Raw genomic sequence first — 17,107 nt, 5'->3', positions numbered from 1 at the left:
CCAGCAATGCTTGCACATTGTCTTTTTTGTACATGCATTACATTCCGCAAATAGTTACCGATTGCTGCTTCTGTTATATTATATGGGAACGGAAGCGCGTTAACTAATACTGCCTTTCTAAATATAATGATGATTAAATGGTTTATTTAGAACGCAATGGCGATGTATTCATTATTTGAAAAGCATAAATACAGCGGGCATATTACATGCCTGAGCCTTTCTTAACAATACAAACATTACGACATTGATCATACAGAGAAAAGCAGATTCCGAAAACAAAAGCACCATGACCAGGCAAAGTTAAGAGATCAACGAGTCACTTATTGTCCCGCCAATCGAGAATGATAGACGCTAGCTCGAAATACAAGGGTGAAAAGATTGTGCCAAAATTAAGACGAAAGAAATAAAAAACGAAATAAAAAAAATGAAATAAAAAATAAATTAAAATTAAATAAAAAACGAAATACATAAATAAACTAAATAAATCCGTAAATAAATCACGAAATAAATATTCAATTTCTATTTATTTATTTACTTAATTATCTGTTTCGAATTTTATTTATTTATTTAAAATTTTGGCACAAATTCTCCTCCATAGGAAACACCATAATCGAATCCGATCCCTTTATAAATGTGTCTCAACAAACGTTTAGCTCTAAAACACGTACATTGAAAGTCTGTTACCATCTTTAACACAGTTGTAGCGCCCCCCTCCTAAACACCGTTCGCTAGTTAACCAAGGATAACCCCCTCGGTTATCCCTATAATTAAACTGACTATCTTAAAATAACCAAATTAAGTAGAATTAATGACTACGCCAATTTGAAGTTAATATAACTCCAAATAAATAACAGGTTCTTTAAAAATCAAGACAGCTCAGTGTGTAAAGTGAGGACCACAAGGTATAAAAACAAGAATTTTATTTAAACAAAATATCACAGCTTTTACCTATAGCAGCAGATTTGATAGCAGCAACCTTTAAACTATAGCAGCAGATTATTAAAAAAGAGCGATCCCATTAGACCCTAAGCACTAGGATACTTTAAACTAAATAATGTCACACCAACACTTCTAAATAAAAAGAAAATTCACAGCACAATAACACTTTTAAATAACAGCCTTCAAGCAAATAGTGGTTTCCACAAACACAATTCCAAACAATAAAACAAACCTTAAATAACACACTTTAAAAAAAACTAATAATCAGTGATTTTCATAGAACAGAAAACGTCATGCAACCTAAAACATGCCTATAATGCTTAAACCCTCCAATAGCCGCTATTTTAGTTAATACACAAGTTGATAAAGTGCAGGTGTGCAATCAACAGTTAACAGACCTCTTATAACTATACATTGTAAACACATACACAATTACAGTTAGGATAATCAGGACAGAAACGCTACTCTAAAAGTCTAAAACAACCAATAACACAGAAAAAAAGTTCGTATGCAGCGCTCAGATAATTACATCAAAATTCACAGGATCGTAATTACCAACTCAGAATACAGACAATGCACATTCTCTTTTGTAATCAACCCCATACAATTGCGACCGACGTCTAAGAGCACGGGGGATACTTCACTGAAACCACTCCAATATAGAGCGGACCAAACTATTCAATATGAATAGTTTACCATTAACTTCTAGCGCTTCAGCCAATTCACAGCGCCTCAGTATTACACTTCAAAAGTTACAATCCTTACCAAACAGTAGTTCCCCGACCCGTGCTCTCAGCTCACAAATCTCTCAAACCCGATCGCCTTCGCACTGATTAATCCCACCTGTTCTTATACAGCTGGCCCCATTACGAATTAGCACTGCAATTACTATTGAGACCAATAGTCTCCCTGAGGTTTAAAGGGACAGTGCAACAGTAAAAATGATAAAAATCACACAATAAAACTCAATCTTATTACATTCAAAAAAATAAATACATCCATTGCACATCCGTTACACTGCACTGCTATTACTCGGGGCACTTTACAAAAGCAACACAAACACAAGCATGGACAATGCACACTGCAAAGAGACACGTCACGCAATATTCACTCATTCATGTCATAATACAGTCATGCAACACTATCAGTTTTCATTCGTTTTTCAACAGTGATGAATTTCCAAAGACCCATCCTCCAGGCGGTTGCCCAGTAAGGACGCTGCAGTCTCGTCTCTGGGATGCTACATCAGGGGTCTGGATACTCATTCCCGTCAATTTATTTATTTTCAAGTTAATGAAGTTTAAATGTTAAATCCTGAAACTCATTTCCACACTGAGTTATTGATTTCTCCTGACTCGTCCATCAGATGAGGTGTGGAATAGTTTCCTTTCTGCATATTCCCACTCCCAGGCACTGACTGCATTGACAGCCTGAGTTAAACTGACAGCAGAGAAGCCTCTTGTGACGTGTTAGCGTCACCACCCACTTTGACAGAGAGCAAGAGAGAGGATTTGCATTTTTACAATTTAAAATGCATGCTCTTAAGAGTGATACACAAAACATACATGCTGAATAAATGGACCAGAAAGAGTTAAGAGTGATACACAAATCAGTATTTAAGGTTCCTCTCCTCTGTGAATTCACTGGTGTTTTGGAAGGGCTTGTTTAAGAGACACAGTTTCTCTCCTCTGTGAGTTCGCTGGTGTGAAACAAGGCTGTCTGACCAACTGAAACTCTTCCCACAGTCAGAGCAGTGATACGGTTTCTCTCCTGTGTGAGTTCGCTGGTGTGAAACAAGGCTGCCTAACTGTCTGAAACTCTTCCCACAGTCAGAGCAGCGATACGGTTTCTCTCCTGTGTGAGTTCGCTGGTGTGAAACAAGGCTGCCTGACCGACTGAAATTCTTCCCACAGTCCGAGCAGTGATACGGTTTCTCTCCTGTGTGAGTTCGTTCATGTAAAACAAGGCTGTTTGACCGACTGAAACTCTTCCCACAGTCAGAGCAGTGATACGGTTTCTCTCCTGTGTGAGTTCGCTGGTGAAAAACAAGGCTGTTTGACTGACTGAAACTCTTCCCACAGTCAGAGCAGTGATACGGTTTCTCTCCTGTGTGAATTCGCTGGTGTAAAACAAGGCTGTTTGAATGACTGAAACTCTTCCCACAGTCAGTGCAGCCATACGGTTTCTCGCCTGTGTGAGTTCGCTGGATTTTGTTTAAATGCCCTAACTGCGTTAAACCTTTCCCACAGTCAGGATATTCTCCACCGTCTGCCCTCGCTTTAGCTGCTGGACTGGAACCTGGAAAACATGAACAGGAAAGAAAGTAAGACAGACTGCTTGTAGGCTTAAGGTTGGTTCATAATTCAGACTCCGACATAATTTGTGGTTGGAGTCGAGGGTCTCTGACCCTGTGTGACAGGTCACACACACTCTTGCGACATGCGTCTTTTTTGGAAAGTCGTACAGCCTTTTCTCATGCGTCTGTAACCTGAAATCGCTTGTGGTCTGCGCTGGATGTATCGCATTCATCTGCAGTGATGTATGAACCAACTCTCAGGGCATGTGCAGGGCCGGATTAACACATAGACAAACTAGATATACAGATAAAACTTGACTTCACTGACGTTCAAACCGAGGCATGCATCTCAAAATCAAATTGTCCTGACGGGTGTTATGCAGATTTCTGTAACCCATAGAATTGTGTATCCCCTGTGCAGAGGCAGTTTCTCAAAGATCGCTGGACGTGCACGCGTGATATTTCTGTGCCCGAGCCCCACTGTGTTGTCAAGCACTGCCATGGAGTTCAACAACAGTGGAGGAGTGGATTAAAGCATATGAATTTCAGCTGTGGGGGCTTGCACTGGGTTACACCAGCTTAAAGTTAAAAACTTAGAGTACGTAGCGGGTTCCAAAAAATATAGCGTTCCACATCCCCATGTGTTGCTACAACTGTTTAAATAACGTACCTGTCATTTATTTTCAATGCTAACATCATGACAACTTTTTACACATAACTTTAAAGTATGTTTCAAAGCTCTTTTCAAAATGCCCACCCTAGTGCACTGATAGCGTCAGGATTATTGACAACATTGTCAGGTAACACAGCAACAGCGATCCATGGTGTGGTATGGAACAGAAAAACCAGAGCCCTTAAGGTTTTTTGTTAGGTGTGCAATTTTGAATAATAAGATATTCGAATATACCAAGAATAAAAGTTTTGAATCCTCAACCTCTAATTACTCATAACAGTGACAGGTTCTTAGAAAGTATTAGCAGCAACCACACATAGGGACGCTGTTGCAAAGTGGGTAAGTGAGTGCAGATGAAGGCAATGCAGCAGTGCAGAAGAAAACAGACAGACAATTATATCCAGGTGCAAGAAAACAGACACACAATTATATCCAGGTGCAAGAAAACAGACACACAGTTATATCCAGGTGCAAGAGTGTGTGTTGGTTTCACAATGTCCAGAGGCTGACGGCAATCAGCTGTAAATAATACTGTTGTAAAGTGATACAGTGGCGTGTATCACTTCGATTAGAATCCCCGGGTTTGACCCGTAACAAAAAGTCCCGTTCTTTTAACACCCACACGTAACACAAAACACAGACACAGTTCTTTAGTGAGTGATTTTAGTGCTCGTGGTGTGTAATACAATTTGTTGTGGTGAGGGAAGTGCTGGTGTCCGGGTTTGATGCTGGCCTGCGGCTACAGCTCCGGACAGTGTTAGTAGTCTTAGAAACAAACAAACAGTTTACTAGACAAACGAACAAACACAACACTCACATTTTTTGTCAGGGGTGGGAATTTCGAATAATAAGATATTTGCAGACGATTTGATTCAAACATTCAAAATCCTAAAAGGTATAGACAATGTCAACCCAGGGGACTTTTGTGACCTGAAAAAAGAAACAAGGACTAGGGGTCACAAATGGAGATTAGATAAAGGGACATTCAGAACAGAAAATAGCAGGCACTTTTTTACACAGAGAATTGTGAGGGTCTGGAACCAACTCCCCAGTAATGTTGGTGAAGCTGACACCCTGGGATCCTTCAAGAAGCTGCTTGATGAGATTCAGGGATCAATAAGCTACTAACAACCAAACGAGCAAGATGGGCTGAATGGCCTCCTCTCGTTTGTAAACTTTCTTATGTTCTTATGCACAGTTCCTATAGAAAGTCTACACCCCCTTGAACTTTTTTCACATTTTGTTGTGTCAGTGCCTCAGAGTTTCATGCATTTAAATGAGGATTTTTTCCACTTATCTACACACCATACTCCACACTGTTAAGGGGAAAAAAAGTTTTTTTATTGAGAAAAAGATGATATATTACAAATACAAAACTGGAAGATCATAATTGGATAAGTCACCAACCCCCTGAGTTAATACTTGGTGGAAGCACCTTTGGCAGCAATTACAGCTGTGAGTCTGTTGGGATAGGTCTCTACCAACTTTGCACACCTAGATTAGGCAATATTTGCCCATTCTTCTTTACAAAACTGTTAAAGCTCTGTCAAGTTCCTTGGGGAGCGTTGATGGAAATTTTCGATTGGATTTAGGTCGGGGCTCTGACGGGGCCACTTGATGACATTTACCTTTTTGTTCCTTAGCCACTCCAGTGCAGATTTGGCTGTGTGCTTTGGGTCGTTGTCATGCTGAAAGGTGAACTTCCGTCTCAGTTTCAGGTTTCTTGCAGAGGGCAGCAGGTTTTCCTCAAGGACTTCACTGTACTTTGCTCCATTCATTTTCCCTTCTATCCTGACAATTGCCCCAGTCCCTGCCGATGAGAAACATCCCCATAACATGATGCTGCCACCACCATGCTTCACAGTAGGGATGGTGTTCTTTGGGTGATGCGCTGTGTTGGGTTTGTGCCAAACATAACGCTTTGAATTTAGGCCAAAAAGTTCCATTTTAGTTTTGTCAGACCAAAAAACTTTTTGCCACATGGCTACAGAATCTCCTGCGTGTTTTTTTGCATACTTCAAACAGGATTCAAGGTGGGCTTTCTTGAGTAACAGCTTCCTTCTTGCCACCTTACCATACAGGCCAGATTTGTGGAGTGCTTGGGATATTGTTGTCACATGCACACTTTGACCAGTCTTGGCCATAAAAGCCTGTAGCTCTTGCAAAGTTGTCATTGGCCTCTTGGTAGCCTCTCTGATCAGTCTCCTTGCTCAGTCATCCAGTTTGAGGGACGGCCTGATCTAGGCAGGGGCTTGGTGGTGCCATACACCTTCCACTTCTTAATAATCGTCTTGACCATGCTCCAAGGGATATTCAAGGCCTTTGGTATTTTTTTTATACCCATCCCCTGATCTGTGCCTTTCAACAACTTTGTCCCAGAGTTCTTTTGAAAGCGCCTTGGTGATCATGCTCTTTGCTTTGAAATGCACTACCCAGCAGAGGGAAACTACAGGAACTGCTGAATTTATCCTGAAATCACTACAATTTAACACAGGTGGAGGCCACTTAACTTGGTGTGTGATTTTGAAGGCTATTGGTTACATCTGAGCTACTTTAGGACTGCTATTACAAGCGGGGTGGACACTTATCCAAACAAGCTATTTCAGTTTTTATTTTTAATTAATTTTCTACAAATTTCCAGAATATTTCTTTCACTTGGAAGTTGTGGGGTAGGACGGCACTGTGTATATATAATATATAAATAGGAGCAAAGGTTTAGCATTGCCCGGGTAGTTTGCAGTGTAAATCTGAATGAAAGGTCACTTCTAAAGCCGTATCCACACCAGACAGAGCGACGCGAGCGAAGTCACCGAATGTCAATGTTGGAAAGGATCCAGAAGACTGGAAATAAACACATGACCCAGCCCACGCATTCCTATTGGACAAACTAGAGATGGGCTGTCTTTACAAAACAGGGCTTGTTTTGATAAAAGGTCATCCTGACCTCTGGCAACTCCATTGTAAAATAATATATATATACACGTTACTTAATAATAAAGTATTTTAAAGTGCAACATTATTATTATTATTATTATTATTATTATTATTATTATTAGTAGTAGTAGTAGTATTATTATTAGTAGTAGTATTATTATGTTGTTGTTGAGCACTACATTATCACCATCTTTATCATTATTATTATGTTGTTGTTGTTGTTAAGCACTACATCTTGATAATAATAATAATAATATAATAATAATCAAGATGTAGTGCTCAACAACAACAGCATAATAATAATGATAAAGATGGTGATAATGAAGTACTTAACAACAACATAATAATACTAATAATACTAATAATACTAATAATAATAAATATTATATTATTATTATTATTATTATTATTATTATTATTATTATTTAGTAGTAGTATTATCTGTGTTATTATGCGCAGGTCACACCCTAACAATGCCGTTCTGCAAATCCATTTTTTGCTACACTTCTTCATAAACGCTGCTGAAGACTGTGACACATCAGATCATGTGTTTGAGTCATCTCTGACTTCATTTACTTATGAATGATTATATTTTCTATGCATTCAGACATTCTATCAGTAAAATAAAAACACGTATCCCCGAATTTGACATGAAGTGTTGTGTTCAGATAAAAGTGTTAACATCCTCACCCCATGGATGGGACGTGTTTTGAGGCGTGTGTTTGATGTCTGTCACGGGTGTTAACCTTACTTCAGATTGGTCAGCTTCATTCCAGTTGCGCAATGAAAAAAAAATAAAAACAGAAACAAGTTCTATTTTAGCGATGCAGAATTTTCTCAAAGCGGCGTCGCTCACATCACTTGCTGCTGGTGTGGATACTGCAGTGACTTCTAAATTATTTGCTTGTGTTGCTCGAGTTCCGTGTGGATATGGCTTAATAAACAAAAAGCCTTTTTTCAGTCGAGACGCCTCACATCTCTAAAAGATGCACTGCTTGCTTGTTTCAGTCGAGACGCCTCACATCCCCACTGCACACAGTAAAAGATGCACTGCTTGCTTGCTTCAGTCGAGACGCCTCACATCCCCACTGCACACAGTAAAAGATGCACTGCTTGCTTGTTTCAGTCAAGACGCCTCACATCCCCACTGCACACAGTAAAAGATGCACTGCTTGCTTGTTTCAGTCGAGACGCCTCACATCCCCACTGCACACAGTAAAAGATGCACTGCTTGCTTGCTTCAGTCGAGACGCCTCACATCCCCACTGCACACAGTAAAAGATGCACTGCTTGCTTGTTTCAGTCGAGACGCCTCACATCCCCACTGCACACAGTAAAAGATGCACTGCTTGCTTGCTTGTTTCAGCCTAGACGCCTCACATCTCCACTGCACACAGTAAAAGATGCACTGCTTGCTTGCTTCAGTCGAGACGCCTCACATCCCCACTGCACACAGTAAAAGATGCACTGCTTGCTTGCTTGTTTCAGTCGAGACGCCTCACATCTCCACTGCACACAGTAAAGATGCACTGCTTGCTTGTTTCAGTCGAGACGCCTCACCTATCAGTGAGGTGACAATTGTAGTGGCTGATCACTTTTAACTTGCTCCTCTGTCAAAATACCATGCCAAGCTTTTTCGGGTGTAGTTAGCTCATTTTTCCATTTGTTTTAGAAATTAACGAGTACTCGAAACTTGATCACAGTGTTCGAGTAGTAATTTCATTTCGAATACTCGATTATTCAGACTCACCCCTGTTTTATGGATCTCTCTTCCTGCAGTGAGTTAGAGTACAGATCTCAAACCTCAGTGCACTAGAGCAGACATTTCTAAAAGAGCTTTGCAACAGACTAAAGTCATGTGTTAAAAATTGTCTGGAAGTGAACAATGAAAAGAAATGACAGGTACGTTATTTAAACAGTTGTAGCAACACGTGGGGACGTGGAACGCTATATTTTTCAGAACCCCGCTACATACTCTTTATAGCCTTTACTTTATGTGTAAAAGCAAAGTCAGTAAAGACTGACGCTGGTGAAACTGAGCCCTGGGATCAAAATCTGCCCTCAGAGTTCTCCTGTAATGTTTCAGGTCTATTTCCTCTAAAACACCCTACAATTATATATTTTTCAATAGCATTACTTTTAGGGGTGTTAATCATTCAAAGTTTAAACGGTTAAAAGTTAGCAAAGTGTCAAATGTTTTTAATTTTGCTTAACTGTTTAAACTTTGTCAAATGTGCAGTTCAAATATTAAGAACAGGAGGGTGTCTGCAAATAACGGCTACTCAGAGTTTTCTTTCGTTGTCTATTTCCTGCCTTTGTCACGTGACATCATTGTCACTGGATATTCACCTCGCAATTTCCAGCATGCTTTTGCTCTCATGACTATCAATGTTATCTTCAGGAGATCTAAATAACCGAAGCGCTGTCTGGGCACATTGTGATATAAAGGGAGACTGTGCTCTGCAGAGCTTAGTTACAGCAGCAGTACAGGAACAATGTTAAAATATATGAAAATATAACTACTGGTGCTGGATCTAGTGAGGAGGAGGTGGAGCCCAGGCAAACAACAATGCAAGTGCATGGCTGGTAGTGCAGGAAACGTGATAAAACTCGGGCTGAAAACACAATACCATGGTTGATTACTGAGACGATCGCAACTGATTCAACAAGTTCATGTGTTTTGTTGATCCAGATTTGTAGTCTTGCTGGTTTGCATTAAATCCTTGAGTGCTTCGTGTGCTGCTTCGTGTGCTGGTACGGCAGATCAGTGCGTTGCTAGGATACACACTTCAAGCCTTTACATTCGTCTTGGAGAAGACCAATCACAAGCAGGACTACTGGATGCACGGCTTCTTGATTTAAAAATTAAGAAAAACACTTTTTTTTTATCTATTAAATCTACTAATTACCTTTTGTTTCAAAGCATGTTGTGTTTGGATTATATGGCAATACTATAGAAAAATAAGCTGAATTTAGTACAATTGTTACATTAGTCACGGTTTGTGAGATTAATTCAAATGCTTTGCTTTTGGATATAAAAATGTGAGCAGTATTGAAAAACCATAGTTCAGAAATTACTTCTGTTAAATACAGTATTTTAAATGATTATTACAATGTTAATCTGATGCAGACGCACGCATATTCTTTTCAGTTGTTAAATGTAAGTCCTTTGTATTTTTTGTTTTTTATATAATTGAAGTGTTCTCATTTGAATGCAACTCGTGCCTTTTTGTTTAACTATTATACACACACTGTTTTAGTTATTAGAGCATCTGTTAAAAAAAAAATATATAATGTTTGTTTATTTTGAAAAATAAAACCTCAATGCATGGATAATCATTGATAAATGTCTATACGATACTCAAATATGAAATGAGGGTGCCGACTGCACCTCGACTTAACAGGATCAACTGCATTTTTAAGGAGAGTTGAAAAGCTGAGGTAAAGCACTGAACAATCAGAAGACCTTTTTACAGACATATAGGCTATGCGATCATTTATAGAAAGCTATTTATTTAAAAAGATATAGCACTCTCAATGTTTTTACTTGAACGTTTAAACTAACTATTTGTAGAAGTCTAAAAGTCTAAAATAAATGAAACGGAATCAAGCACCCCTAATAACGCTACACATGTACAATAATATCCCTCTATTTAGACACTGAACATTTCTAATGTTATATACAGTACTTTAGCTCTTCTCCCCCTTGGTATAATCGGGTAGGAGTGCCCGTGTGAAAGAGGCTTATATCTGTATCTTAAGATCACCAGTAGTGAGTCCTATCCTGAACTGGTGTGAGTGGTACAGGAAAAACAAATAGCTAGTAATGTAACCCACATGCTCCCTCCCTCCCTCTCTGCCACACTATCACGCAATCTAGAATGACAATGTCACAGCTACTGGGAGTCACTCACCTGCTAGACTGCATTCTGAATGTGAGCGCCCGTCTTCCTTTCCACCTCCTTGCATGCTGTTGGGAGAGCCTTCCTCTCCAGCACCTTGCTCTCTCACACAGACTCTCTCCAGCTTAGGGATGTTTGGTTTGAAGTCCTCGGATTCTTCCTTCCCTGGTTCCATGTGGTCAAACTCTACTTCAGTGGGCTCCTGTTTAATACGGTTAATTTCGAGCACCTCTCCTTGTTTAACAGGAAGCGGTTCTTCTGTCTGTGGGATCTCCAATTCACTGTGCTCAGCTTTAATCTCAGATACCTCTGACTGGCTGCTGTCACATTGCATCTCACAGAGCTCCTGTTTAATGGGGAGGGAAGCCAGCCCAGAGACCTCCGCTCTAAAGGGGACAAGTTCAGGTTCAGAGAACTCCTCTTTAATCTGGACAGATTCCATCTCCACACTGTCCATGGCAGCACACGGGATTCTGCTTAGTAGCAGCTGAAAGAGAAATGCATTTATTTAAATATAGTGCTACTAAGGCCATTCAAGGGACCGACAAAACCTGGCTTTAATAGCAGGGCTGGCTTTACTATTGAAGGGACACAGAATTTCTTGTAATACGTTTATAATACCAGAGGATTGTATCTGTCTAATCTCAAGAATGATGGATGAAAGTTACTATAGTTCTCTTTTCATTTAATAAGTATGTTTGGTGTTTTATAAAACATTCTCTTAAAAAGACCGATCAGCAAGGAGTCATTTTGTCCTCAAACCTTGGTTGTTAGGAGCTTGTTGTTCCTTTTAGGAGGCTGTGTGGTCCAGTGGTTAAATAAACAGACTTGTAACCAGGAGGTCCCCAGTTCAAATCCCAGCTCAGCCACTGACTCATTGTGTGACCCTGAGCAAGTCACTTCACCTCCTTGTGCTCCGTCTTTCAGGTGAGACGTTGTTGTAAGTGACTCTGCAGCTGATGCATAGCTCACACACCACTTTGTGATGGTGGACCACTATGAAAGGCGCTATAAAACTAAAGATTGTACTATTATTATTATTAGAATCTGTTTCTTGAAGGATCCCAGGGTGTCGCTTCAACAACGTTACTGGGGAGTTGGTTCCAGACTCTCACAATTTTCTGTGTAAAAAAGTGCCTCCTATTTTCTCTTCCAAATAGCCCTTTATCTAATCTCCACACACATACATAATGTAATGAGATGTAAGAGAGTAATAAGAATTAAAAATAAATAAATCCCTAGAGAATTGTGTTGATTTATTACCTTAAAATAAGTACTACATAAATAAAAAGTGTGTTGCCGTGGCAATTGGTGATCAAATAAATAATAAAGTAAAATAAAACAAAATAAAATCAATAAATAATAAGATCATCGCCTTACAGTGATGGCTTTGAAGTCATAATGCACTGCAAGTGTTATTAGGGAATGCTGTGTCGCGTTTTCAAGCGCGTCACTGAGCTGCGCTGCGAGGTTTGGAGACGCGCTTCTCCACAAGCTGCGTGTGACGTCAGAAAGACAGCAGCCACGAGCAGCCGGCGCGCGCTCCGGGTAACAGAACGAAACCCGTATTGACCCGCGAGACGCTTTCAGAACAATGAGAATCTGTCTGGAAACCCGCGAAGCTGTCAGCCCTGAAACACACAGACTGTGAATGAGAGGATGAGAAGAAAAACAAACGCGCTGACACAGACACGCCGCTTCACAAATACAACACACACACACACACAAAAACAACGCGCTCCTACCACACTACAACCCGGACCTTTCAAAATAATACAATATAACAGCGCTCTGTAGTTTATAAACACATTGTAGAGCTCCATGCAGACTCTCTCACCTCCTCTCTGCTCTCCCTCAGTGTCTGAACGGATAAAACAACGCGCTCCTACCACACTACAACCCGGACCTTTCAAAATAATACAATATAACAGCGCTCTGTAGTTTATAAACACATTGTAGAGCTCCATGCAGACTCTCTCACCTCCTCTCTGCTCTCCCTCAGTGTCTGAACGGATAAAACAACGCGCTCCTACCACACTACAACCCGGACCTTTCAAAATAATACAATATAACAGCGCTCTGTAGTTTATAAACACATTGTAGAGCTCCATGCAGACTCTCTCACCTCCTCTCTGCTCTCCCTCAGTGTCTGAACGGATAAAACAACGCGCTCCTACCACACTACAACCCGGACCTTTCAAAATAATACAATATAACAGCGCTCTGTAGTTTATAAACACATTGTAGAGCTCCATGCAGACTCTCTCACCTCCTCTCTGCTCTCCCTCAGTGTCTGAACGGATAAAACAACGCGCTCCTACCACACTACAACCCGGACCTTTCAAAATAATACAATATAACAGCGCTCTGTAGTTTATAAACACATTGTAGAGCTCCATGCAGACTCTCTCACCTCCTCTCTGCTCTCCCTCAGTGTCTGAACGGATAAAACAACGCGCTCCTACCACACTACAACCCGGACCTTTCAAAATAATACAATATAACAGCGCTCTGTAGTTTATAAACACATTGTAGAGCTCCATGCAGACTCTCTCACCTCCTCTCTGCTCTCCCTCAGTGTCTGAACGGATAAAACAACGCGCTCCTACCACACTACAACCCGGACCTTTCAAAATAATACAATATAACAGCGCTCTGTAGTTTATAAACACATTGTAGAGCTCCATGCAGACTCTCTCACCTCCTCTCTGCTCTCCCTCAGTGTCTGAACGGATAAAACAACGCGCTCCTACCACACTACAACCCGGACCTTTCAAAATAATACAATATAACAGCGCTCTGTAGTTTATAAACACATTGTAGAGCTCCATGCAGACTCTCTCACCTCCTCTCTGCTCTCCCTCAGTGTCTGAACGGATAAAACAACGCGCTCCTACCACACTACAACCCGGACCTTTCAAAATAATACAATATAACAGCGCTCTGTAGTTTATAAACACATTGTAGAGCTCCATGCAGACTCTCTCATCTCCTCTCTGCTCTCCCTCAGTGTCTGAACGGATAAAACAACGCGCTCCTACCACACTACAACCCGGACCTTTCAAAATAATACAATATAACAGCGCTCTGTAGTTTATAAACACATTGTAGAGCTCCATGCAGACTCTCTCACCTCCTCTCTGCTCTCCCTCAGTGTCTGAACGGATAAAACAACGCGCTCCTACCACACTACAACCCGGACCTTTCAAAATAATACAATATAACAGCGCTCTGTAGTTTATAAACACATTGTAGAGCTCCATGCAGACTCTCTCACCTCCTCTCTGCTCTCCCTCAGTGTCTGAACGGATAAAACAACGCGCTCCTACCACACTACAACCCGGACCTTTCAAAATAATACAATATAACAGCGCTCTGTAGTTTATAAACACATTGTAGAGCTCCATGCAGACTCTCTCACCTCCTCTCTGCTCTCCCTCAGTGTCTGAACGGATAAAACAACGCGCTCCTACCACACTACAACCCGGACCTTTCAAAATAATACAATATAACAGCGCTCTGTAGTTTATAAACACATTGTAGAGCTCCATGCAGACTCTCTCACCTCCTCTCTGCTCTCCCTCAGTGTCTGAACGGATAAAACAACGCGCTCCTACCACACTACAACCCGGACCTTTCAAAATAATACAATATAACAGCGCTCTGTAGTTTATAAACACATTGTAGAGCTCCATGCAGACTCTCTCACCTCCTCTCTGCTCTCCCTCAGTGTCTGAACGGATAAAACAACGCGCTCCTACCACACTACAACCCGGACCTTTCAAAATAATACAATATAACAGCGCTCTGTAGTTTATAAACACATTGTAGAGCTCCATGCAGACTCTCTCACCTCCTCTCTGCTCTCCCTCAGTGTCTGAACGGATAAAACAACGCGCTCCTACCACACTACAACCCGGACCTTTCAAAATAATACAATATAACAGCGCTCTGTAGTTTATAAACACATTGTAGAGCTCCATGCAGACTCTCTCACCTCCTCTCTGCTCTCCCTCAGTGTCTGAACGGATAAAACAACGCGCTCCTACCACACTACAACCCGGACCTTTCAAAATAATACAATATAACAGCGCTCTGTAGTTTATAAACACATTGTAGAGCTCCATGCAGACTCTCTCACCTCCTCTCTGCTCTCCCTCAGTGTCTGAACGGATAAAACAACGCGCTCCTACCACACTACAACCCGGACCTTTCAAAATAATACAATATAACAGCGCTCTGTAGTTTATAAACACATTGTAGAGCTCCATGCAGACTCTCTCACCTCCTCTCTGCTCTCCCTCAGTGTCTGAACGGATAAAACAACGCGCTCCTACCACACTACAACCCGGACCTTTCAAAATAATACAATATAACAGCGCTCTGTAGTTTATAAACACATTGTAGAGCTCCATGCAGACTCTCTCACCTCCTCTCTGCTCTCCCTCAGTGTCTGAACGGATAAAACAACGCGCTCCTACCACACTACAACCCGGACCTTTCAAAATAATACAATATAACAGCGCTCTGTAGTTTATAAACACATTGTAGAGCTCCATGCAGACTCTCTCACCTCCTCTCTGCTCTCCCTCAGTGTCTGAACGGATAAAACAACGCGCTCCTACCACACTACAACCCGGACCTTTCAAAATAATACAATATAACAGCGCTCTGTAGTTTATAAACACATTGTAGAGCTCCATGCAGACTCTCTCACCTCCTCTCTGCTCTCCCTCAGTGTCTGAACGGATAAAACAACGCGCTCCTACCACACTACAACCCGGACCTTTCAAAATAATACAATATAACAGCGCTCTGTAGTTTATAAACACATTGTAGAGCTCCATGCAGACTCTCTCACCTCCTCTCTGCTCTCCCTCAGTGTCTGAACGGATAAAACAACGCGCTCCTACCACACTACAACCCGGACCTTTCAAAATAATACAATATAACAGCGCTCTGTAGTTTATAAACACATTGTAGAGCTCCATGCAGACTCTCTCACCTCCTCTCTGCTCTCCCTCAGTGTCTGAACGGATAAAACAACGCGCTCCTACCACACTACAACCCGGACCTTTCAAAATAATACAATATAACAGCGCTCTGTAGTTTATAAACACATTGTAGAGCTCCATGCAGACTCTCTCACCTCCTCTCTGCTCTCCCTCAGTGTCTGAACGGGTCTGTCTCCCACAGAACGAGGAATATACCAATCACAAAATACAAACCGATCAGCGCGGTTTGACAATTCATCTAATATGAACCGCAAAGGAAATTGTGATATCGGAGACCTTTTAATAAAAAATGAATATGACTTTCAATTTTAACATCATAATCGAGCTGTTTGTAGCTCTATATTTTTCCCAGTGAATACAATTTGAATTCAGGTAACCCCTCCCCCATGCCGGAGTTGGTATAGTCCTTTCTCTATCAGGCGGCAGCAGCGTCGATGCTGCGAGTTTCACGCAGATATATAATCTGTGTTTCGTGTAATTATATTGATATTTCCCGTCCTCTTCTTCCGAATGAGATGTTCAAACACTAACGCGATACCCCTGATAATGTTTTTAGAAGTGTATCAGGTTAATTCAAGTTGAGCGTCGTTGTCACAAACAGATCCACAATGGCGCAGGCATGCTCGCAGTTTCATAGCTTTCTCTTCGCTAGTCTTGCAGGTTCAGGGCGTGTGAACTTGTTTTTGGTAAATACAGCACAGGGTCGCAGAAAGGTCATTCTTTACGAGTAAACTTCCAGGCAGTAACCTCTGCTATTTCTACCCCATGCTTTTATTTAGTTTCTGTTAAACTGTATGATTGTCTCCTATTCTTTATCCAGGACAGTATTCCTCCCTGCTGTCCAGCGGCACAGATTTAGACTCTTCCTCAGACTGCGCTGCGAACTAAACCAGGCAACAGAGCCGCGTCCACAGCAGCAGAAGAGTCACCAGCAATGAGACACGCCAAGGAGTGCGCTGCTCTGTGAGACTCGAGGGGACGCGTTATCAAAGCGCTTCCTCCAGCCTTTAATTAACTGCTATTGATTTAAAAAAGGACAAGACATCATGTTAATGTTACAACATGAAAAACTAAACACACTGAGAGTGCTGGAGAGGGCTTGAAATACAGTGTATCACTCAGCTGTGTGGTTCTAGTTTTGTAAAATGAACAGGTGGTTTACCTCTTTAAAATAAATAGGAGTTAATTAAAGACTGGCTTAAAAGCTTTGAAAAGATGTCCATTACAAAATCCAGATTCATTTTGTCTGGATTAAAAATTTTGAAAGACCGGCCCCTGGAGATCGCTGGTTCGAATCCAGGCTATGTTATATCCAACCGTGGCCGGGAGTCCCGAGAGGGTGGCGCAC

The 17,107-nt window shown here is 41.2% G+C and overlaps 2 protein-coding genes across 3 annotated transcripts in view; both read right to left on the bottom strand.

Moving 5' to 3' along the window:
- The window catches only part of LOC131696745 (zinc finger protein 79-like), a 42,159-nt gene extending 26,135 nt beyond the window's left edge, over positions 1–16,024 (bottom strand). Inside the window, exon 1 of one of the 2 annotated variants that reach the window (XM_059018649.1) lies at positions 12,582–16,024. In XM_059018649.1, coding sequence (XP_058874632.1) covers positions 12,582–15,879 — 3,298 coding nt within the window. In that variant the 5' untranslated portion in view covers positions 15,880–16,024. The remainder of the gene's footprint in view (positions 1–12,581) is intronic. The other variant, XM_059018653.1, reaches the window with a different exon arrangement.
- Positions 915–11,778, bottom strand: LOC131725237 (zinc finger protein 397-like). Its single transcript, XM_059018660.1, has 3 exons — positions 11,507–11,778; positions 10,757–11,231; positions 915–3,237 (listed from the first exon to the last, which is right to left on the bottom strand). The coding sequence occupies exons 2-3, from the start codon at positions 11,199–11,201 to the stop codon at positions 2,549–2,551; spliced, it is 1,134 nt and encodes a 377-aa protein (XP_058874643.1). The 5' UTR covers positions 11,202–11,231; positions 11,507–11,778; the 3' UTR covers positions 915–2,548.
- Positions 16,025–17,107: the final 1,083 nt, after the last annotated feature.

The sequence above is a fragment of the Acipenser ruthenus genome, unplaced genomic scaffold (genome assembly GCF_902713425.1).
Source record: "Acipenser ruthenus unplaced genomic scaffold, fAciRut3.2 maternal haplotype, whole genome shotgun sequence".
In the NCBI taxonomy this organism is placed as follows: domain Eukaryota; kingdom Metazoa; phylum Chordata; class Actinopteri; order Acipenseriformes; family Acipenseridae; genus Acipenser; species Acipenser ruthenus.
Note: the sequence above shows the minus strand (reverse complement) of the source record. Positions and strands in the feature narration are given on the sequence as shown.